The sequence below is a fragment of the Pipistrellus kuhlii genome, unplaced genomic scaffold, assembly GCF_014108245.1.
Source record: "Pipistrellus kuhlii isolate mPipKuh1 unplaced genomic scaffold, mPipKuh1.p scaffold_m20_p_2, whole genome shotgun sequence".
Taxonomy (NCBI): Eukaryota; Metazoa; Chordata; class Mammalia; order Chiroptera; family Vespertilionidae; genus Pipistrellus; species Pipistrellus kuhlii.
The window spans coordinates 44,469,778-44,493,805 of record NW_023425515.1 but is presented as its reverse complement, the minus strand read 5'-3'; the positions used below and the strand labels follow the sequence as shown (position 1 = coordinate 44,493,805).

The window sequence follows — 24,028 nt, the reverse complement described above, 5'->3', positions numbered from 1 at the left end:
ATTTACCTAGTCTCAAGGGGAATAATCCAGATTTAGCTAAGTGTTATAAGTGGTCTTTCTGTACAGAGCCTGGGTTTCTTCCTGGAGCAGAAGTAGATAAAGGTTTGCTTTCCATAGCTCCAAGTTGGGACAAAAGAACATATGGAAGGCCACATATTTGGGATTTTTTCTTAGATCAACCCCTCCACATGAACTTAAGGACCTATGAGATCCTTATTTGCTGGCATAAAAAGAGTATTTGTAAAAGTACTTATATCTACCCTATAGTACTTCCTTTTCTCAGAACTAGTTCACAATGGGAGATGTTTTGCTGCAGCAAAAACATTTTGAGATTCAGAAAATCTTTCTGCTTCTCAGAGTGCATCACCAGTCTTCAGATCTGAGAATGTCTGCTTTGCTGGGTTATATACTCTCTCAGATTGCTGGCAGAGTCTTTAATAAAAATAAGAGGAACTAAGCAGAAAATGGCAAAGGAAGGGAGGAAAATGAAAGAAATGGCAAGAAAATTAATCAAGTAAAATGAAGAAGGGGAAAAAGAGGAAGATCGTGTAAGAGTGAAAAAAAAATAAAAATGTGTCAAGCAAGTTAGTATATTTTTTTATTTATAGTCAAAAGTTTTAAAGTTTAGTCTTAGCTCCTTGGATATGTTACATCTTAGATTTGTTACCTAACCATTCAAGACCTCAATTTCCCCACTTGTAAATGGGACTAGTAAAAGTGCCTGTTGTTTTTTGGGACTGTTGTGAGGATGAAGTGAGATTATGTATGTAACAGCCATTTGTAAACTATAAAGTTCATTTAGAAACTTGTGTGTGTGTGTGTGTGTGTGTGTGTGTGTGTGTGTGTGTTACTGTTCAAGCAACTCCATGAGCCTTCCATACCAAAGAGCTTGTTGTAGACTAGGCACACCCATATACACTGGCCCTGCTCATTGGATGCTGTGTCCTCCCCTAACTAGCGAGGAGGACTGGCATTCACTTCTAGGACAGGAGACACGAAGAAGGTTTCCTGTGACTGAGAATCCCCAAGTCCAATTGATACCCGATCAAATCACCTCTCCCAGTTGCATCAGCTTTGAAACTGGACCTAGACCAGAAAGTTTAAAAAAGTCATTGGTGCCTCAGAGAGCTGCATTCCATCATCCTGCCTCTTTCTTCCCCCCTTTGAAAGTCTACTAAGCCCCTCTACCTTTTCACAGCCTTTCTCAACTAATCAGAACAGTGAAAAACCATTTCAATCTTGCCTTTTTCATCTTAATTTTTAATTACTTGCATTTGTGTATCACTTAAAATGGATTTGAGACTCTCTAAATAAATGAGATTCTAAATTAGATGTTATGTAATTAGACAAGAAATTATTCCTGAGCCTTAGATAAAAATAAGCATTGGGCGTCAATAGCTTAAAAGTCTGCTGCCAAGTTATTTGCATTAAAATGACACATTAAAAGAGATTTTATTTGAATTATAGTACAATCACTGGACTATAAAGACTTTCCATTGAGGACTAGTGACTTGAAAATATCTGTTGTATATCTGTTATTTATGTTATTAAAAATCAGTACTTGATACTTATCATCAATCTCACACTGGTAAGATTACACATCATTATCACAGATGCTGATTAGGTAGCAATTTCTTAACATTTTAAAAAAAAGTCATAATGCACTGACTGAAAGTCTTTAGCACCCTTTTTATTTTCAGTTCTCCTTCTCATATTAAGTGCCTTTATGAGTGTGATTTTTCCAAAAGATAAGAGAATTACACTTTTATTTTATAATTTTAAAAGTGGCATTTTACTCATTATTCATCTACTTTTGAATTTTAACCAATATCCATAATGATGTCATATTTCTATGCAAATAACATGATTTATATTCACTGCCATTTTGAGTCTGCAGGCCTGCCGACACTCTATCCACTGAGCCAAACCAGTTTTGGCTCACTGCCATTTTGAAATCTGATGCTTCTACGATTTCCTTAGTTTTCCTCTCTATTATAATAACAAACACATTTTTCCCTTCACTGTCATTGAATGTCACATGTTGTCAAAGACTCATGTTGTGCAGAGAAGGACTTAGTAATGATTGGTTATTAGGCCTGACCAAAGGAATTTAATTTCAATGTTTTAATAATAGGAGCATTTTCTCTTCCATTTCACCTAAAGATGACAGTGCTTGAGGGCTTTTGTTTGCCAAGCCAGAAATTCTGTGAATCAGCAGTGCAAATGTGATCTAAAGTCCACAAGTCCACCAGGGTATTCACCAGCCACAAGGATTTGTAGTCGTGTTTCCTAGATTTCTTACCTCCTCTCCATTCTCCTCCTCCTCTTCCTCAATACCATTTTCTATCTTTTGTCTACACTTTCACTCATAAAATTTCATCTGATATTCCCTACCTCTTCTATTTGTTCATTCTTATTTATTTATTCAATAAATATTTATTGAGCTCTAATCATCTCAAATATTGCTATAAGCATTGAGAATACAGCTATGAACAAAATAGACAGAAATACCTGTCCTTATAGAGTGACATTCTCACGAGGAGTCAACTCAAGCACACATACATCCGCACATACATGCACACACTCATATACATATATTCTCTTTAGAGTAAATAAATATTCCATCTCTACTTATTCAACCCTATTCATTCATCTGCCATATACTACCTTCTCTATTAAGTCTTTGTGGATCCATTCTCTGCCCCAATTCTGGAGGAAATTTCATTTGCTTTTAGTTCTGTATTTCTATCTCTGACTGCTATAATACTTTTAGCAGTCTACCTTATATTAAAATGGCATTCACTTTACATCTTATAGAAAAGCATCTCATTGAATTCTTATAATAGATAACCCTGGAAAATGGGCATTATCATATCTATTTTACAGATGAGTGAACAAGAAACTTTGCCAAATAGTAAACATCAGTCAAGTGCCTCCCTACCTCCCTTCATATTTTCCTCCCTCCTTCATAAATTTGATGAGCACAGGTTGTGTGCCAGCCACAGTGGTAGCTCATGGCCAGGGACAGAGGTATAACAATGAGTAAAATCATGGTTTTTGATATAGAGATCACTACACAAATAAATGCAAAAGTTCCAACTATTGTAAGTACTACTTAGGAAAACTTCATGGATAGACTTTCCTGAGCTCCAACAGAAAAGGTGATGGGGGTGCGGAGCACATAAGAAATAGTCTAGGTAAAGAGAATAGGTGGACAAATAACTTGAACCTCCAAATCCAGAGTTGTTTTCTACTATAACATATTCATTTTTATAGCTTTTTCTTCTATAAGCTTTTTAAAAAATTATCTTTATTGATTTCAGAGAGGAAAAGAGAGGGATAGAGAGTTAGAAACATCAGTGAGAGAGAAACATCAATCAGCAGACTCCTTCACATTCCCCCTCACCTCCACTGGGGGTGGGGATGTGCCCACAACCAAGGTACATGCCCTTGACTGGAATCAAACCTGGGACTCTTCAGTCTGCAGGCGATGCTCTAGCCACTGAGCCAGACTGGCCAGGGCAGTTTATAAGCTTTTGAACACAGTAACCATGGCTTACTTTTCATTTCTCACAGAACCTAGAATATGGCTGCAGCAAGTGTTAAATACTTATTTAATTCCACTAAATAAATATAAGTGAATCTGTAATAAATGGTTTCATGTTTTCTACCAGCACTGTATTACAAAGACACTAAAATGAAACTTCAAGATTGAGGAAGTAAGAGAAGGTAGTATTAAGTCTCCTTTAAGTACACATTCCCTCGTCTGGATCCTATTCCCCCTTCCCTCTGTTTCAACCTGGCTTTTCCTTAGACATTTAGCTAGAAATACCAGAGATGATGTGGGTTAGCCTTTCAGAAATGATTCTATATTCAGACAAATGGTTTTGAGACAATTATCCTTTATAAGGCAGTGCTACTTATTTTGTGACTTACAGTTTGCCAAGTATTTGCATACGTATTGTCTCATTTGGTCCTTAGTGGTAGAGGTTACTTCCTCCCTTTTTAGAGTTGGAGGCAAAGAGAAGTTAAAAGGAACCCTAGTTGTACATAATGAATGCAGAACTTCTACTGAGAGTTAAACTAGAGTCTAAACTGGAGATCTTATTACTCCCTGTCCAGGACTGACTCTCCAAAGGCAGACTGTAAAGTGGATTGAGAGTCAAGAGTGAAGTCTGAGTGCCTGGGCTTGATTCCCAGTGTTTCTCTTGACCTACCTTGGGAAATACATTCGCTTGGGTTGCCATAACAGAATACTATAGATGGTTCCTTAAACAACAGCAATTTTTCACTGTTCTGGAAAGGAGAAATCCAAGATCAAGATTGGCAGGGTTGCTTTCTGGTGAGAACTTTCTTCCTGGCTTGCAGACTGCCAGGGGCCTTCTCTCTGTGTTCTCACCTAAGGCAAAGAGCTCTGCTGTCTATTATATATATGTCTTCTTATAAGGGCACCAGCCCTGTGTATTAGGGTGTCACCCTTATGACCTCCCTTCATTAACCACTTAAAGGCCCTATCTGAAAATGCAGGCACACTGGGGACAGGGCTTCAACATATGAATTTTGGGGAATTCAGTTTATAATAGGCAAGATACTCACCCCCTGTCTGCCTCCTTTTCCTTTTCAGTTAGGTAGGGCTAACCATAATACCTCCTTCACGGTCATGGGGACTAAATGACGCGGTGTGTTGTAAGCGCTGAGATGAAACTATGCCTGGCTTGCAGGTATTCCATGGCCATTTGTTACTACACACATTTTTAAACAAACTTTAACTTTTTATTTATTACTTCTTAACTACATAATGCGTCTCCAGATATTTAAGAAAATGATTGTAAAAACAAGCCCAAAACACCAGTTACTGGAAACATGTGCTGAGTTGTTCAGGGTTTTCTTTTTTGCACACAAACATATTTCCAGTAGGACATGATCTGATTCATCTAGGGAAGTGTTTCCCAAAGTGTTGTACGCGTACCCCAGGGGTATGGGAAGAATGGGGATATGCGTTGCACCGGAGTTTGGTGGGGATATGCACTGCACCGTGCTTAGCTGCGCCTAATTCTACGTTCTCATGAGTACGAGGGGTACTCAGCATTATGAAAACTATAGAAGGAGTACACATATGTCAAAAGTTTGGGAAACACTGATCTAGGGGAAATGGTGAACAACATAGACTGATGAACAAGAACAGACCTAGAGATAAGGAGCCATGGGTCAAACTGTTAGACCTCAGAGGGAGGGTGGGGATAAAACGGAGAGATCAACCAAAGGACTTATGTGCACATGGATGAGTCTAACCAGTGGTCAAGGACAATAAGGGGGGTGGGGGCATGAGTGGGGTGGGGTGGGGGATTGGAATGGGGGTTTGAGGACAAATATGTGATACCTTAATCAATAAAGAAATTAATTAAAAACAAAACAAAACAAAACAAAAAACATAGACATAGCCTTCACTTTGTCATGTAATGTCCCTGCTTTGGTACTCACCAAATTCATTTTTTTTTTTTTTTGTCAACATGTCCCAGGAATACTGAGAAAATAATTAGTGTGAGAGTTTTCCAATGCTTAAAACTATTTCTCTATCTTTTATAAGTAAATCCTATGTTTTAGCCAATGTCAATTTTTTTCAGCTAAGTGACTTTGGATTACAAGGTCATGCTTACTAGAGTATCAATGGGCCTGGCCAAGAGGGGGAAAGAGGGGAAAAAAGAGAGATACTTAATAACAGAAAGAATAGTTTGCCACCAAAGTTATGGGTCTTTAAAGGGAGCACCGTGTGTTAGAAAGAGCCTGAGAAATGTAAGTTATTACTTTATCCATAATTCTCTACGTCACTTGAGCGAAAGTTCAGCTTTTTAGCATTGCAATGTTTCCATCTCCAAGGGAGAGGTTCTGAGTTCCTAAGGTCTCCTAAATAATTGAGTGGGTTATTTTTTCTTTTTAAGGCAAACTCAGAAGTGTATATATATATATATATATATATATATATATATATATTTTGGGTGGAGAAAACTCTTATACAAAGGGATAAGCCACAGTGTTGACCTGAACTTTAGGTCACTATTATACTCCCTTTAAATTCCAAACAGATGAAGTGCTCAGAGCAAAAGGTTGGAAGAAGATAAACTAGGTCACTCATTTCACTCAAAGATAAAAGCTCGCCTGGCATTTCCAGGTATAGGAAGGGCAAGGTTACAGGGGAGAAAAAAAAAAAAAAGCCCATGTTTCCTTTCCTTATCCATCTTTCTTTCTAGGTCAAGCATAGGTCCTCTGTGTACATTCAATTCTTCAAAATGCACTCTTGAATTATTTTAACATCTACTCTTTTAGAGCTCAAGGACTGATCTCGTTAATTCTGTTGAGAAAGAGAAGTTGAAGTCTAGTTTTTTCTGGTAGTGTGGATTATTTGTATTACAAGGTATACAAAGCAATTATTTAAGGTGGTAAATGCTCTGGTGCATTTAGGTATTTCACAAATCATTAACTGCTCGAGAGAGCTGAGAAACAGACTGAAATGGAAATAGCCATTTCCAAGTGATGATTTTTTTTTTCAACAGAGAAAAAATAATAGACTCCAAGCTCCTGCTGCTTCCTTAGCCTAGAATACATAGTCTCCTTTCCTCTCTTTAAGTTTCCATGTGGTTAGATCTCAACAATCCATTTAGGGTCAGTTCAGGTTTTGGAATCTCCCTTGTTTCTCTGAGTGACCTTCCTCCTAAACCAGTGGTTCTCAACCTTTCTAATGCCTCGACCCTTTAATACAGTTCCTCATGTTGTGGTGACCCCGACCATAAAATTATTTTCATTTCCACCTTCATATAAATATCTGTGTTTTCCGATGGTCTTAGGTTACCCTGCTTGCGGTTCTCAACCTGGGGGTCACAAGAGCCTAAGACCATTGGAAAACACAGATATTTACATTATGATTCATTAACAGTAGAAAATTACAGTTATAAGTGGCAACGAAAATAATTTTATGGTTGCGGGTCACCACAACATGAGGAACTGTATTAAAGGGCCACAGCATTAAAAAGGTTGAGAACCATTGTCCTAAACCATAAGGATACAGAGATTCTTACCACTCTATTACTATGTCCCCATTGCACTGACCTTTGTCTTATCAGTCCCTTTGGACTGTGGGTGGGGCTGCGTCTGTACTCCAGCCAGGCCTCGCACAGATTCTCTCTCTCTCTCTCTCTCTCTGTCTGTCTCTCTGTCTCTTTCTCTCTGTGTGTGTGCAGAGTCACCTCAGACATTGTTTATGAAAAGAGTGAGTGTGGTAAAGACAATTCCCAGCTCTGACCTACATTCCCAGGCATCATATTATTTCTCAGGCTTGACTTTCCCTGCCATCCTTCTTAGCTCCTGTGGTTTACCAGGCATCCATCCAAGTATATTTTATGTGTATCATTTACCCCTTCAGATAATAGCCACTGTTATTATCACATCACTATATAATGGACCTGTTACTCAATTCAGTGCTGCTCCTTCTAGTTTTCTTCTGTGATGAAATCATCAGTGACCTGCAAAGGGAAGCAGCTGCAATGAAGGTCATGAAAGAAAGTTCCTTCTCTAATCCTACCTGGGCTGATGACTTGACAATCACCTTTGGCATGTTCAGTCCTACCATTCATTCTCAGACTGCTACTGAGCTGGTTGCAGTTGTCCACATGGATGGGATAGGGTCTTTGCTTTTAATATAGTCTAGATGAACTAGGAGAATATAAAATAGAAAGTGATTAGGAGCACACAAGAGGGACAGTTAGAAACTTCTGCAGTTATCGATAGTATAGTGACAGCCCTCTGTGCCTCTATCTCAACCCAGACTCCATCCCCACCCTAACCCCCTTGAGTGGGTATTAAAGGAGCTGTTCTGGAAGTGGTAGAATTTAAGGTAAGCTTGGAAACATGGGCAGAGTTTAGAGACCTGGGTTCCTCATACTCAGACACTCAAAGAAACCCTTTAGAATACTTGCTTTTTTTTCCCCTTTGAAATTTTGCATCTGGCCACAGCCTTTGGTTGGAAGGTAATAGGGACTCTTGACTCTTCAGCTCTGTGGTGTGTGCCAGTGCCTCCTATCCACATCCTCAGTGAGTGATGACAACAGTCTTTCCCTCAGGGCTCTATATCTACCAGATTTTTAAGGTATATAATTCTGTCTAGAATATTGATTAGTTCCACAAACATATAGAATTATATTGAAACAATGTTTTTTTTTAGGTTGAATTTTAACCTTTTGTCGTCTCTTAACTTCACGGGGTTTTTGGTGTTTATTTCCCCAGGATGAATTCCAAACCTACTCTCGGAAAAATGTAATGTGGATCTACCTGTCAGCATTAAATAGTGCAATTGGTTTCACTCCTGACCACCCTCTCATTACAGATGAGGAGTGTCTCATAAATAGAGCTATAAGAAAGCCAGAGCTAAAGGTAAGTACATTCATGGTTACTGCTGAAGCTAGAAAATTTTAATCTTCCCCCGATCCCCAAAAAATGTAAGATTAAATTCAGATCCTTCACTGTGTTATTCTTCCATTGACAGTGTAGAACATTTAAGTGGTTATGTGCAACGTTGGAGCAATTATTAAATTATGCCCACCTCTAATATTAATTGCTACAATTTAATAAATTGAGCTATACTGAGATTAATATGATGCCATGTACAATATTTAGTAGATGCTCAGTACATTTTAGCTCTTAGTAGAATCAAGCCCTGTACAATAATCTGTGTAACAGAGATTATTGTGCAATAATGTTAATCACCAGGAATAGCCCAGGGAGTTTCCTACATCAGCAAGATGACCTTATGAATCTGTCATTCAAATGTATTTGAGTTACTCACACATCTCCTTATTAACGAGCATTACTTGGATTATGACTAGTTAACATTCATATTAAAATATTTTATATGACTGGCCATTTTCTCTCGTGTGTGTGTGTGTGTGTGTGTGTGTGTGTGTGTGTGTGTGTAAACAGCTGTTTAAATTAGTTTTATGAGCTCCAGGTAATTTTAAAAAATAACAACAGTCAATTGTTGAACAGTTTCTGTATTGTCAATTGTTATTACTCAGATTCAAAAGAGGTCACGCACCTCCAACTAACAATTGCTTAATCTGTTAGGTGGCCATTCACCTGTAGAAATAAACATCTCAAACCACCCTTATGGACATGGCCTCAGAGTCTGATTAAGCTCTGGCATCTTTATCTGTATCAGACAAATAAGTGAACAGACAAATGAAGGAATGCTCAAGTAAAGAATCAAAATGTGAGGAAGGGACAGAAATCTTGGAGTTGAACATTCTGGTACTCAGGCTTGACATCTTCATTTACCAACGCAAGGCACAGGGGGTTTGGCTAGTTACTGCCTTCCTGAGCTTTGAGTTTCTTAATTTGCAAAATAAGAGTAGTTACTTCATCTTGGCCTGTTTCTTAGGACTATTTAAACCTAAAAGAAGAAGAAGGATATTAAGGTGACTTATATTCATAAAGGACTGAAACTTTCATTAAAATTAGAGATGTCACAGGCTCAGCCATGACAACACTGATGGCAATAACAATGACAACAAAACGATAACCAGTCATTTAGAGGGAGTTTGGAGACTGCAGCAAAGAACTTTGTCAAGTTTGCAAACATAAGCTAAGAGAGACTCTCTAGGATTTGTAGGATTGCATGCAGTACTGAAACCCAGTGCCTAACCTGTTCAACAGGATGTTCTTACAGCATATTCTAATAAGAACAAAAAAAGCAGGAAGCCCATGAGGGAAAAGCTTCCTGGTTCTGACCTGAAAGAGGAAATTCACCCTGCAGCAGATCCTTGATTTCCTAATTACTATTTTTTTTTTTTTGTCTCAAGTTTCAGGAAATAGACAAATAAACTCCACATTTTGCAAATATAATGCTTAGCCTCTTACCAGTCTAGAGCTCAGAAGGTGATGAAGAAAGCAGAAAAACTCTAGGCAGAGATATTTCCTGCTAGGGGAATCTCAAAGGTATTTAAAGGGTCTATGACACAGTCATTCTTCTTACTCTGAAGAATGGCTTTAGAAATTGTCAGGAGTTAATGGAATTTCTTTTTTCTGGCCTGAGGTAAAACTTGTCAGTAACCTCTTTATTCCTCATTATTGCTGCCTTCCTCTGCTGCTGTTTTGTGTCCAATATATTTTTTAAATTTCTCAATCTCAGTTTGTGGTTTTACAGCCCCTTGACCTATGTTCTCTAACTTGGCAGTGGCCTCACATTCTACCATCATTTGTCCTTTAAAAATTTTCCAACATGAATTTTGAACTTATTGACTTAATAAAGTAGGGAACCCTGACTTTATATAATTCCTGGAAGTTATGGGATTTTCAGACTTTCTTCTGAGACTAGCTTGATTAGATTGTTTGAGAAACTGGACTTTAGAGCCATCTGGGCTTGAGTTAGAATTCTAGCTTTGCTTCTTAATAGTTTCAATCTTGGACAAGTCACTTAACCACAATGAACTTTGAAGGTGAAGTGAAGATTAAAATATTGTCTGTCCTACACAAGGTGATGAAAAAGACGAAAGAGGAGGTGTAAAAAAGCTCCCAAGTACTCATAAACATTGGCTATGATTATAGTCCAGCTCCATTAGCAAAATTGCAGGGAATATGGGGAAGGAAAAGAAGATGCTAGACAAGAAATTTGAGTTTCAAAGATGGGCCATGACAACTATCATACCCTGTGCTGGTTACTTTCAAATACTCTTCCTCACTCTAACTCGCAACTTGTGAAGGAGAAAGAATCATTTTCAGTAGCAATTAATTCCAATCTTATGCTCAAAATCAATTGGAAAATAGGTTTTATTTTAAAAGATATTATGCAACCAACCTCATTGAAATATAACCATTCTGTAAAAACAAAATGTATATCATTTAACATTCTTACTTGGTTACTACAAATATATGCATGCGCGTGTGTGTATGTGTGTGTGTGTGTGTGTGTGTGTGTGTGTAATGCAGATGTGCATGCACTGTGTACCTTCACATGTATTTATTAAACAGAGTTCAGAAATTCATTTGAGGTAACCCAGGTTTTGGAGCTGAAGAATTTAAACACTATGTCTAGTTGACCCATGGTATACAAAACATTCTTTTATTTAATTAAAAAAAATGTATTGAACACTTACTATGTACTAACTATCATATATTCTTTCCCCAGTTTTAGTATTTATCTAATTATTATATTGACTATAATATTTGTATGTATAGAACATGTTTTAAGGAGTTGGAGTGAAACAGTAATGATCTGACCTCAATGTATTCACAAAAAAACTGAGGTGCAGAGACATTTAGTTGAATTTCTCAAGGACTCACTTATTAGAGTAGTTGAAAAAAGAAGTCTTGAACACTGTTTCTCAACTTTGGCTGCACATTAGAATTACCCGAGGAAATTGGAAAATACTGATGCTCAGATAAACGAAATCAGAATCTCTTGGGGGTGGGACCCAGTATCATTACTTTTTCAATGCTCTCCAGTTGATTCTAATGGTCAAAATGAGGTTATAACCATTGCTCCATAGCAATATGACAGAATCACTACTTTTCTTTGTGCTTAATTAGGTCACAGTTAATGGAAATTCAGATTCATATACAAAGTTGCTTAAAGAAACCAGAAACAAAAGGCAAAATTTGTCATAAGCATTAGCTTTTCCTTTCTTTCCCACCCTACTCTCAGATTCTCACTTCCTGGAGCACTTTTTCTTGCAATAACCTCATCACCCTCTTCTAGAACCTCTTTATTGCCTTTTTTTAGTTTACTCTGCAAGTTCATTGACTCTAAGATAAAGTCCTAAATACCTCATCTAGCATTTAAGGCAGTACAATCTGATCTTTGTTTATCTTTTCTTTCTCTCCTCCTTCCTTTCCTCTCCTCTCCTCTCCTCTCCTCTCCTCTCCTCTCCTCTCCTCTCCTCTCCTCTCCTCTCCTCTCCTCTCCTCTCCTCTCCTCTCCTCTCCTCTCCTCTCCTCTCTCTCTCTGTTAATCCTCACTGTAGAATAGTTTTCCATTGATTTTTACTGAGTGCAAAAGAAAGGAAAAGACAGATAGAAATATCAATGTAAGAGAAATACATCGATTGATTGATTCCTGCCAAGCCCTGGGGAGGAGCCCACAACCAAGGTGCATGCCCTTGATCATAATCGAACCCAGGACCCTTTTGGTCTTCTGGCCGACACTCCATCCACTGAGCCAAACTGACTAGGGCTGAGTTTTATTTATCTTTCCATCCTCCTCCACCATTTCTTAACCAGGCATACTGACTTGCAAAATGCCTTTGAAATGCTCTCTTGTCATCTCATCTGAGCAAAATTCTTCCAGTCTTTCAAGGCTGAAGCTCAGATGTCATTTTCTCCATGATGTCTTTGTCATCTGCCTTCTCCTTATTTCTACGGTATTCAATACTATATATTTTACTTTATTTTATTTTTGTTTCTTTCACTTATTTATATTTGATGATATGGTATAGTTTGCTTTGCTTTGTAATATTTTTTCTTTCATTGTTAGGTTATAAAGTAGTGGAATGCAGAGACTGAGTTCTATTCAGATACTTATCCATATAATAGGCCCAAGATTCAGGTTAATTGAGTGATGACTTCTAATGAAGAATGCCATTTGTGTAGCCAGAAAGGATAGGACAAGTTATGAAAATATAAAATCTTAAATACCCATAGTAGGGCTCTATCTTTGCTTCTACAAATGCTTCTTTAGCCATTAAACATTGTATATCTGCTGATCCTCAAACAAGAGACTTTCTTAGTATTTTTCTTTTGTAGGTGAGATATATAAAAGTGCAGAAAATGAGATATGTCTGGAACAACTTGGAAGGACAGTTTCAGAAAATTGGGTAAGTTGTTTCAATAATTGCAAACAAAAAAGAAAAATATTATTTCAAAAATATTGCTAACTATGTCTTTCTTCTTATTATTATTTTAGCTCTTTGGAAGACTGGCTCAGTTCTGCCAAGATACATCTAAAATTTGGATCAGGTCTAACAAGAGAAGAACAAGAGATTAGGTACCAAGCATATTGTTATCGACACCTATTCAAAAGGATTCTTGCCAGTTAGTCAAGTAGATATGTTAATAATCATCTTAACTGATCAATATCAGAAAACATTATAATGCTCTACTTAGTTGTATTGAACTAAATGCTTTTACATACACTATCTCACTTTACCAGAGTAGCCTTGTGAGGCAGGTTAGAACAGATACGTTATTCATCTCAACATAACAGATGAGACATCTGAGGCTAAGAAAGATTTAATGATCTGCTCAAGATCACACAAATGGGGAATGATAAAGAACTGAGTCTCACACTTCTGACTGTAGGGTTGGTGCTCTTTCTTTTCTACCCAAGTTCTTTAAGGTTATTATAATAATAAAGTTGAGCCAGTTTTGTCTGCAATCAGGAAATACAAATTATCCTATGGTAACATAGTTAAGTAAAAATTGGGGACCAGCAGCAGAATACCATGCAAGACCTACAGTTCCATAATTCCAAATCAGTTACTAGGCAAAGAAGAAGTTTTAGGAAAGGCATTGGATTGAATATCAAGAGCCTGTCACCAATTCACTGTGTGGCTTTGAGCAAATAGTTTCTCCTCTCTGGGCTTTTTTTTCCTAACGGTTAAAAGGGAGAGGAGAACTCTATAAAGGCCTTGCTGGTCCTAAGTTCCTATGAGTCTCACATTCCTCTCTACCCCATCTCCTGTACCTTGAATAAACCTAAAATGTTGCAGTATCAGCATCACCAGGATGTCAGCTTGTTAGAAATGCAGAATCTTAGATCACATCTCACCCCTATTGAATCAGAATCTTCATATTAACAAGATCACAAAGTTATTCATATGAACATTAAAGTATGAGGAACACTGCTCTAACATATTCGTCCAAGCCATTGAATATGAACATTTATGTAGAAGGAAAGAGTGGAAAAGAAAGAGAAAGACTAACCACAGAGAAAGTGGTTAGTATTCTCAACTGCAAAAAACTCATAAAGGTCATTGCTGTGATAACCAAAGAAACACATCTCTGGGTTTTCAATTAAAGGGCTATATAACTCTGTGTAGAGCATTTTTGAGAGCACAACACCTTTTCATTCATAAACATTTGTTTCATAAACATTGAAACAAAATTGAAACAGCTTCCTATAACTGATTGGGAGTAGAAAGGCAGATACAGTATTCCTTATCAGTAGAAGTACTATCTCCTATTGCCCCCTTTTCCCCATTTCTGTGGATCCAGAGTTGGGGAGCATGCCAAACTTGAAACACTCGAATGAGACAATTGCTGATATTAAATACCAAAATTACCCTGAGATAAATATTTAGACTTCAGAAAGAACCTATTGATAGTTTAATAGATGCAACATGATTGTATTTATTGTTTTGGTACCTGGGTATCCCTCCCCCTTCCCAGTTATTTTGAGAAGGATTAGGGGTATGTCAGGAGGGAGGCTTACATTAATCCCACAAATGAGGAAGTGAATATGAAGTAGATATTTTTTGAATGGGCAAGAAATGAGTTTCATTTTTATTGTTAGTTACTGAGTGATCTGTGATCTCTCCCAATAGGAGGTTAATATGTGGGCCTAATATTATTGATGTTGAAATCACACCGATTTGGAAACTGCTCATCAAAGAGGTAATATTACTTTTTTTTGATGCTGGATAGAAAATAAAGGAGTTTGGTTCTAGTCAAACAATCAAGAATGCTACTTGTTAATAGGTAACTGTAATTTGGGATATTTTAAAAGAATGACAAGCACATTTTATTTATATTTCTTTTTACTCTTTTTCTTGAAGTCCACCTTTTGCATACAGTGCCTGACACAGTATAAGATATGATACTCATGTGTCTACTTACTAGACTGACTAGATGAATACAAATTCCTTTTCTTTTTTTACTCCTTTGTTTCTTAGTCTGTCTCAACTTTGTGAAACTAAAATAATCATAAAAATTGAAAACCTATTCTTTTTTTTATGGGAAACATATACAATTTCTTTAGCATCCAAAATTGTAGGAAGAAAAATATCTGTTCAGCCTTCTTAGTTCTATTAATCTTAAAGTGTGTGTGGGAGGAAAAGAAGATTTGGCCATCATTTACTGAGTGAGCTTTTCCTCTTTGGCTCTATCACTGGGTTTATTTTTCACTTTATATTGATTATGATGAAACTATAACCATATAGCTATCCTCTGGATTTTTCCCTGCAGTGCACCTCCACCCCTCATTCTTTTAAAATAAAGCTTATAAACTCAAGGTACTGTCTCAATATTTCTAGCAAGCTTTCAGGTACAAAAAAAGCAACAGAATCTGGTAGGCAAAGTTCCTGTGTGCTTTTTCCCTAACCAGAGGCAAGATGATCATGAGAATGTATGTCAGAGAATAAGTAAGTGTGAAGACGGGAATTTGAGTAAAGGCACAGGATATTTTCAACAGACAAAGGATTACAACCAGTAGGAATTAGCCTCTACTTTTTCCCAGAGTTCTAGATGCTCAGTTATAGCTTACCACTCTCAGCTGGGCTCTTATGAGGAAATATTACCTTCACCTCATCCATTAATGTAGAAATACCTTCATGCTTCAATTGTGGCAGATATCGTGTCACAGAAAACAATAGATTAGGAAGCATTCTAACTTTGAAAACCTAATTTAATCCTTCATCTTTCTGAAGGCCAGTAAACTGGAAATAATAATACCTACTCCTTACACAATTGTTGTAATGGTAAAAATAAGGATATGTGAGGCACTATTTTGTAAATTATAAGGGTAGTAAGTTATTAAAAGTAGGCACTCTGAGACAAGATTGCCTGGGTTCAAGTCTTGGTCCAGGAGAGTCACAGCTGTGTGGTCTTGAGCAAGTTTCTCAAGATCTAAGGTTCAGTCTCTTCATTTTTACAATGGAGATAAGTAATGACATCTGTTTAATAATGTAATTATGGGACCTAAATAAGTAAATTCAGGTAAAATTGCTTAGTGCAGTGTTTGGCACATGGCAATTGCTGAAGAAATATAATAAGAGTATTATGTGGGTGATTTATGTTATAGAGATGATCATGAAAATGAATGTCAGTGAATAAGAAAGTGTGAAGCCTAAATATCTTTCTATCTTCTTGTTTTTGTATCCCAACAGGTTTTAAATCCGTTTTACATATTTCAACTATTCAGTGTTTGTTTGTGGTTTAGTGAAGATTATAAGGAATATGCTTTTGCCATCATAATTATGTCCACCATTTCCATAGCTTTGACAGTATATGATCTAAGAGTGGTAAGTTTTCCCACAAATCTTATGGTCTCAGAAATAGAGCAGTAATAACTTTATTGTCAGGAGATAGTTATTGTCCACTCCATAATAAAGGAGACTACATTTTTAATATCTAAAACAATAGCTGATGTTCAGCTACTATTAGTCCTTTTTCTTCTCTCTTATCCCAATTCCTAAACTTTCAAATTATATTTGCTCTCTCTTTGGCTTATTCATGGTGAATAGGCAGAAGATTATGCACATATTTAGGAATTGTGAATAAATGAAAAATATATCTAGAGAATACTGATGAATATTGAAGATGATGGAACAGGGTGGAAGGTGGAGGAGTCTCTGTGTAATAACTTCTTTGCTTTTTATTTTTGGTTGGTACTTACTCTCAAAGTCCAAATCGATATTATCATGGCTTTCTTTACGTCTACACCAGGGCAGGTAGGTGCTGTTGGGAAAAAAAAAATAACATCAAACAGATTAGTTGATTTCACTATAAATCATGAATGCCCATCTCATCTGGGCAAGCTTTTCTTATGTCTCTGGTCCCATTTTTTTTTTTAAAGACAGATATCTTTTTTTAAAAATTGATTTTGTACAGAGAGGAAGGGAGAGAGATAGAGAGTTAGAAACATCGATGAGAGTCATCAATCAGCTGCCTCTTGCACCCCCCCCCCCCCCCCTGGGGATGTGCCCGCAACCAAGGTACAGTACATGCCCTCGACCGTAATCGAACTGGGGACCATTCAGTCCGCAGGCCGACGCTCTATCCACTGAGCCAAACCGGTTTCAGCTTTTTTTTTTTGTCCCGTTTTTTGAAATTAAGGTTGTAAACCAAATCTTCCTTTGCATTTCTGGTATGCCTCGCTGCCCATATCCCCTTTTCCTCTGATTCAGCAGATAACCTTGATACATTTTTCATAAAGATAGAATCCATAAAACAGGAATTTGCTCAACTGTCTACTCTCCAACTGTCAAATGACCCTTCTCTCCCCCTCCATCCTGCCTTGATCTCTCATTACAGAGGAGAAAGTGCCCTCTGCCTGGAAAGCCTCCTCTCCAGCCTGCTCAGAGTGCTTATTCAGTCAATGGATGATCCCTTTAAAAACTTAAATTAATCAAATGATACCTTCTCTTGACCATTCTTTTACCTTCAGCTATCCGTGTACCTCTCTACTCCTCTTTCCAGGAAAACTTGAGTTCTTCATGCTCACTGTCATTATTTATTCACCCCCTCATGTTTTGCCTCTACTGACCTAGATTCCTCTCATGACTCTATTTAAATAACTCTTGTTAAGGTCACCACTATGAACTTAAGGACTGGAGATAGTTTTAATTTTTTTTAAAAGTCATTTTTTTGGCTATTTTTTTTCTTAATAGAAAGAGTAATATATATGGACATAATAAAAAATTTCTAAGAGTATAAATGAAAAATAAATATTTCTCCCACTTGAGTTCTCCTAGTGTCCACGTTCCCTTTCAAGAGGCATCTACTGGAACCAGATGTTCCATATACTTTCAGCAATATTGTACAAATATGCATTAATTTGTTTTACACAAAAGGAAGTACATTATTATGTATACTTTCATTCACCTGTTTTCATATTTTTACTGAATAAATCTTGAACATATTTTTATATCTGCACAAATATGTTTTCTCTAGATGTACCATAATTTTTAAACCAGATTTATATTGATAGATATTAGGTTGTCCCTAGTCTTTTACTATTAAAATAATACCACAGTGATGATCTTGCACATAAATCTTTTCACACACCTACATACATGTATGTTTATAAGTATATATAAATTATAACTATATAATTTATATCACATATAAACACATATGTCATGACAGATATATGTATAATTATCTATATCTATAATATATTGTATTGATATGAAGATATAAAACTTACATAATTGAAATTACTTAATCATGAGCTAGCTATAGTATTTTAATAAATATTGGCCAAATGCCCTTTACTCAAGTAATAACAATTTACACTCCTCCCAACAGTAGATGAGTATTTTTCTTATCTTTGCCAATATAAACAAAAATAGAATCCAATAAATTTAATAGTATGCTTTCTACTGAGTGGAGCACTTGTTCATGTTTTAAGCTGTTTGTGTTTCTTTTACTATGAGCTATATTCTTGTGCTCCATTAATTTTGGGTGTCTTATTGGTCTTTTGCTTGCTGATTTTATGGTCTCCTTCACACAGTGGATCCTTTTATTTCCAATACAGATTTCACTAAGCCTCTCAGTTGCATTTGACATAGTTAATGGCTCCAGTGCTTCTTTATCAAGTACTCTTTTTCTTTGGCTTCATTGACAACCCACTCTCCATGTTCTATAGTTGCTCTTTTCCATTCTCATTTATAGTTTATCCTGCCCTGCCTGACCTTTTAAAATAATGGGTGTCTAAAAATAAGAACAATATGAAAATATATACAACATATACACCATCTTGTATACCATGTGTGTTCCACCTTCCTCTCCCCCTCTATTTGTTCAATAACTTTTATTAGTTTCTTGTGCATTCTTCCAAAAATATTTTAGGCAATTTGAGTATATATATATATATATATATATTTTTTTTTTTTTTCTTATGCAAAGGTAGCATAATTATATTATTTTCTACATAGCTTTATTATTATTAATAATATGTCTTGAGGGTGTTTTCATATGAGTACACAGAGATTTTTCATTATTTTTATAGCTGCATATATCAATGACTTCTAAAAATATGCTAATGACTTCTAATTTTATAAATATCTCAAGGCCTAATACCTCTTTTGAGTTCCAAACTCAGGTCCTACAACCTATTTCATTCAATATCACTTCTTCAAGAAAGATTTCTGCCACTTCCATTGGCTATATATGCTCCAAAAGCACCTTATGTTTCCCCCCCCCTCTTACTACTGATTGCAATGCTATATACTATATATGATTATTTAATTAAATGTATTTCTCCCATTAGGTTGTAAATTCCTTGATGATAAGAACAAAATTTTGTTGTTTTTGACCATTCATATTATCCCCAACTGTTAGCATAGTTCTGGGGTGCATAAAGGTTGTTCAACAAATGTTGAGTGAATGTATGAATAAATAAAAGTGAATTAATAGCAGAACACTTTGTCTTTGACTTTATCTATTCTATTAATCATTTTTAGGACATATTAATCAAATTTGTAAATGATTTGAAACTAGTTAATTTAGAGTATCTTAAATGACAAAATCAGAATAAAAACTCACACTAAATGATGAGTACCTTTAACCCTCCAAACCCCAGAACCAGATAAAAGGTCTTTCACATAAAGTTGCTTAATACATGTGAAATAAAATATAATTTTATTATATTTTCTTGTTATCTTTTATTTATTTATTCTTAATATACCATATATTTATTTATATTTTTATTGATTTTTTACAGAGAAGAAGGGAGAGAGATAGAGAGCTAGAAACGTCGATGAGAGAGAAACATCGACCAGCTGCCTCTTGCGCACCCCCCACTGGGGATGTGCCCGCAATCAATGTACATGCCCTTGACCAGAATCGAACCTGGGACCCTTCAGTCCGCAGACCGACGCACTACCACTGAGCCAAACCGGCTTCGGCTAATATACCATATATTTAATATAGTAGAACAATCAATACTAAAGCAAATAGTAGGAACCGCCAAATTCCTTATAAAGTTATAGATTAAGAACTCTGATGTGTGATGTCCCAAAACTGAAATAATTCTTAGTTCTTAAAGATATTTAGTATAAATGCATATCTGAATGATCAAAGTTCTAGCTATTATTTATCTACTTAAAAAGTAAATAGGAACTTATGGATATCAAAAACTCTTTTCAATGGAAGAATATGCTGGGAAATTCCTTTAAACTAAAGAATATGCACTTCTCATTGCTACATGAAGAGCACAATTGAATGCTTTTATAATTGTGTAACAAGCTACTTAATCTTATTTTTAGCCAGTAATTCCAATTGGCCACAAGATTCCATTTTTAAGGAAGATGAGCATTTCACTGAGTAATACTTAAGACCTATCCTCAAATAAATAAACCTATTTATTTTCCCTCCTTTTCAGCAATCTGTAAAACTCTACCGTCTAGTTGAGGCACATAATCGCATTACAATTCCTGTATGTGCGAGAAAAGGTAAGTCCCACTATTTTAGATCTGTGTTATCCATATGGAATAAAAAAATGATTGAAATTTATATTTCTGATGGTTCCTACTACTCTTTTTTTCTTTTTAATCTATTTCTGTCATTTACCTAAGAAAGGGGAGACTGGAGATCTTTCCACTTTAAACAACTATTTTTTGAGGTAAAACTGATATAGAATAAACTGAACATAAACTATTCAATTTGATAGTTTTGACATATGTACACACCCATGAAATTATCACCAATATAACAATAATGACTATTTATTACCGATAAAGTTGCCTGTGCCTGTAATCTTCTCTCTCAACTTCTTTCTACCTATCCCTATGCTCAGGCAACCAGCTTTCAAGTTTAGAATTTATATAAATGGTATCATACAGAACATATATTTTTGTCTTTCAAAATATATTTTGGATTAATTTTTGGGGGGATTAAAGTTTATTGATATTTTGAAATTCCTCCATTTTGTTAAGTATACCAATAGTTCACATCTTTTCATTCCTGAGTAGAATCCCACTGTATGAATTTGTCCATCCATTCACCTCTTGGCCATTTGGGTTGTTTCCAGTTTGGGGCTATTACAAATAATTCTACAGTGAACATTTGGATTCAAATCTTTGTATGGACATACACTTTCATTTTTTTTATGGGAAAATACCTCATTGTAGAATAGCTGGATTGTGTGGTAGAATATGTTTAACTTTCAAAGAAAATGCCAAACTGTTTTCCAAAGCGGCTGTGCTATTTTATATGCCCACCATCAATGATTGAGAATTCCAGTTGCTTCACATTTTTCCCCACAACATATCATCTGTGCTCTGATTGTGTGTTCAGAACCCCAAGTCAAGTCTTCTTTCATCACCATTTATCCCCACTATACATTCCTCCACCTCCCTACCTCCCATAATCACCCCATTGTTGTCAGTGTCCATGAGTTTATTTTTTGCTTTTTATTTTTACTAAAAACCTCGACCCCATCCCTCCCACCCCAATGGCTGTCAGCCTGTTCTCTATCTCTGAGTCTGATTTATTTTGCTTGTTAACTCATTTTTTTCCCATTAGATTTACATTTATCAACACTTGATATATTAGTCTTTTTAACCGTAGCCATTTTTACAATTATGAGTTTTATCTCATTGTTGCTCTATTTTGCATTTTCCTAATGACTAATAGCATTGAACATCTTTTCAGGTGCTTATTTGTTACTTCTAGATCTTTTACTTTTGTTAAAATTAAGTTTATTTTTTTTTCTCTTGTGGACCATATTTTCTGTGTCATAGCTAAGACATCTGTATGTAATTCAAATATTTCCTATGTTGTCTTCTAGAAGTTTTATAATTTTAGGCTTTACATTTAGGCATATTTTATATTTTGAATTTTTATAATTGAAGTTGATTTTTTACAAACAAATATCCAAATGTTCCAATAACACTTGTTGTAAAGACTATTCTTTCTAAAATGAATTGTCTTTTAAGCTTTGTCAAAAACCAGTTGCTTATACATAGGTGGATTTATTCATGGTTTCATTCTATTTTACTGATCTATTTGTCTGTCTTTATACCAATTCCACACAATGTAGCTTTATAATAAGTCTTGATATAGACTAATGTTAGTCCTTCAGTTTTGTTATTCTTTTTCAGAGTTGTTTTTGGCAATATTGGGCCCTTTACATTTCCATATGACTTTTAGAAACAACCTATCAATTTCTACAAATCCCCCTTCCAAAACCAAAAAAACGAAACAAACAACAAAAAAACCCACAACAACAAAAACACACACACACACACACACACACACAAACACATGTTGAGATTTTTTTTTTAAATTGGAATTATGTTGAATCTGTATATTAATTTGTGGAAAATTGACATATTGACAAATTTGGGTCTTTTGATCATACATATGGTATATCTCCCTATTTATTTAAGTCTTCTGTGCTTTCTCTTAGTATTTATTTTCAGGTTTCAGTGTATGGGTCTTTCACACTCTTTCTGATTTATTCTTAAGTATTTTATATTTTGATGCTGTTAGAAATGACATTTTTAAATGTAAGTATCCAGTTGTTCATGTGCTAATAGTTTCCTTACATATGTGTGTTGATTATTAGTCTGCTGAATACTAGAAGGGGATCCTCTGCAGGTCTTTGTGGCTTTCCTCTGGGCAGTTGTCTCTTCTTTAATACTCTGGGCTGTGAAGTCAAACCACCTTAATCTCCATAGACTGTAAAAAATTTATTATTTTTTTCTTTATTGATTAAGGTATTACATATATGTCCTTATCCCCCCAGTTTTTCCCCACCCCCTCTGGTGTTCATGTCCATTGGTTAGGCCTATATGCATGCATATAAGTCCTTTGATTGATCTCTCCCCCTTCCTCCCACCCTCCCCTGTCTTCTCTTTGAAGTTTGACAGTCTGATCAATGCTTCTCTGTCTCTGGATCTGTTTTTGTTCATTAGTTTATGTTGTTCATTATATTCCACAAATGAGTGAGATCATGTAATATTTATCTTTCTCTGACTGGTTTATTTTGCTTAGCATAATGCTCTTCAGGTCCATCCATGCTGTTGCAAATGGTAAGAATTCCTTCTTTTTTACTGCAGCATAGTATTACATTGTGTAGATGCACCACAGTTTTTTAATCCACTCATCGGCTGATGGGCCGTAGGCTGTTTCCAAATCCTAGCTATTGTAAACTGTGCTGCTGTAAACATAGGGGGTGCATATATCCTTTCTGATTGGTGTTTCTAGTTTCTTGGGATATATTCCCAGAAGTGGAATCACTGGGTCAAATGGGAGTTCTATTTTTTAGTGTTTTTTTGTTTGTTTTGTTTTGTTTGTAAGGAAACTCCATATTATTATACACAGTGGCTGCACCAGTCTGCATTCCCAATAGCAATGCATGAGGATCCCTTTTTTTCGGCATCCTTGCCAGCGTTTATTATCATGATTTGTTGATGTTAGCCATTCTGACAGGTGTGAGGTGGTACCTCATTGTTATTTTGATTTGCATCTACCAGATGATTAGTGACTTTGAGTATGTTTTCATGTCTTTTGGCCTCTGTATGTCTTCTTCTGAAAAAATATCTACTATTTAAGTCTGTTACCCTCCATAGACTTGTATCTCTGTACTGAACTCAAGTATCCTCTGAGCATAATCTGGGTTCCCTCTACCTTCATAGTGACCTGGAAACTCTCTAAAGGTAGTAAATTGAGCAATTATAGGACATCATTATTTGTTTCCCAATTTTTTCTTTCTTTATTATTTTTTGCTTATGTTCAGTGTCTAAAACTATTGTTTCATATATTTTGTATGGCTTCTTTTCAGATGGGTAGATAAAGCTGGTCCTTTTTGTTATACCTTGGCTGAAAACGAATCTTTACCTTTTAAAAATGTCATGGGCATTTTATCTTACTTTTCTATGATAAGATATTTTGAACATATACAACAATGCAGAGACTATGATAGTGAAACCCTATGTACCCATCACCCAGATTCGATGGTTATCAACTCATTGAATCTTTTTCCTTCTGTTCTACTTCTTCCTTCACCTTGGATTATTTTTGAACTATTCCAGCTGCCATG

At 35.9% G+C, this 24,028-nt stretch overlaps 1 protein-coding gene across 5 annotated transcripts in view; it reads left to right on the top strand.

Moving 5' to 3' along the window:
* Positions 1-24,028, top strand: part of ATP13A4 (ATPase 13A4) — a 120,302-nt gene that overhangs the window by 34,605 nt on the left and 61,669 nt on the right. For 3 of the 5 annotated variants that reach the window (XM_036445085.2, XM_036445083.2, XM_036445078.2), the window contains 6 exons: positions 8,278-8,424; positions 12,787-12,857; positions 12,947-13,027; positions 14,586-14,655; positions 16,146-16,280; positions 20,366-20,435. In XM_036445085.2, the coding sequence (XP_036300978.1) occupies positions 8,278-8,424; positions 12,787-12,857; positions 12,947-13,027; positions 14,586-14,655; positions 16,146-16,280; positions 20,366-20,435 (574 nt within the window). The remainder of the gene's footprint in view (positions 1-8,277; positions 8,425-12,786; positions 12,858-12,946; positions 13,028-14,585; positions 14,656-16,145; positions 16,281-20,365; positions 20,436-24,028) is intronic. The other 2 variants (XM_036445090.2, XM_036445089.2) reach the window with 1 other exon arrangement.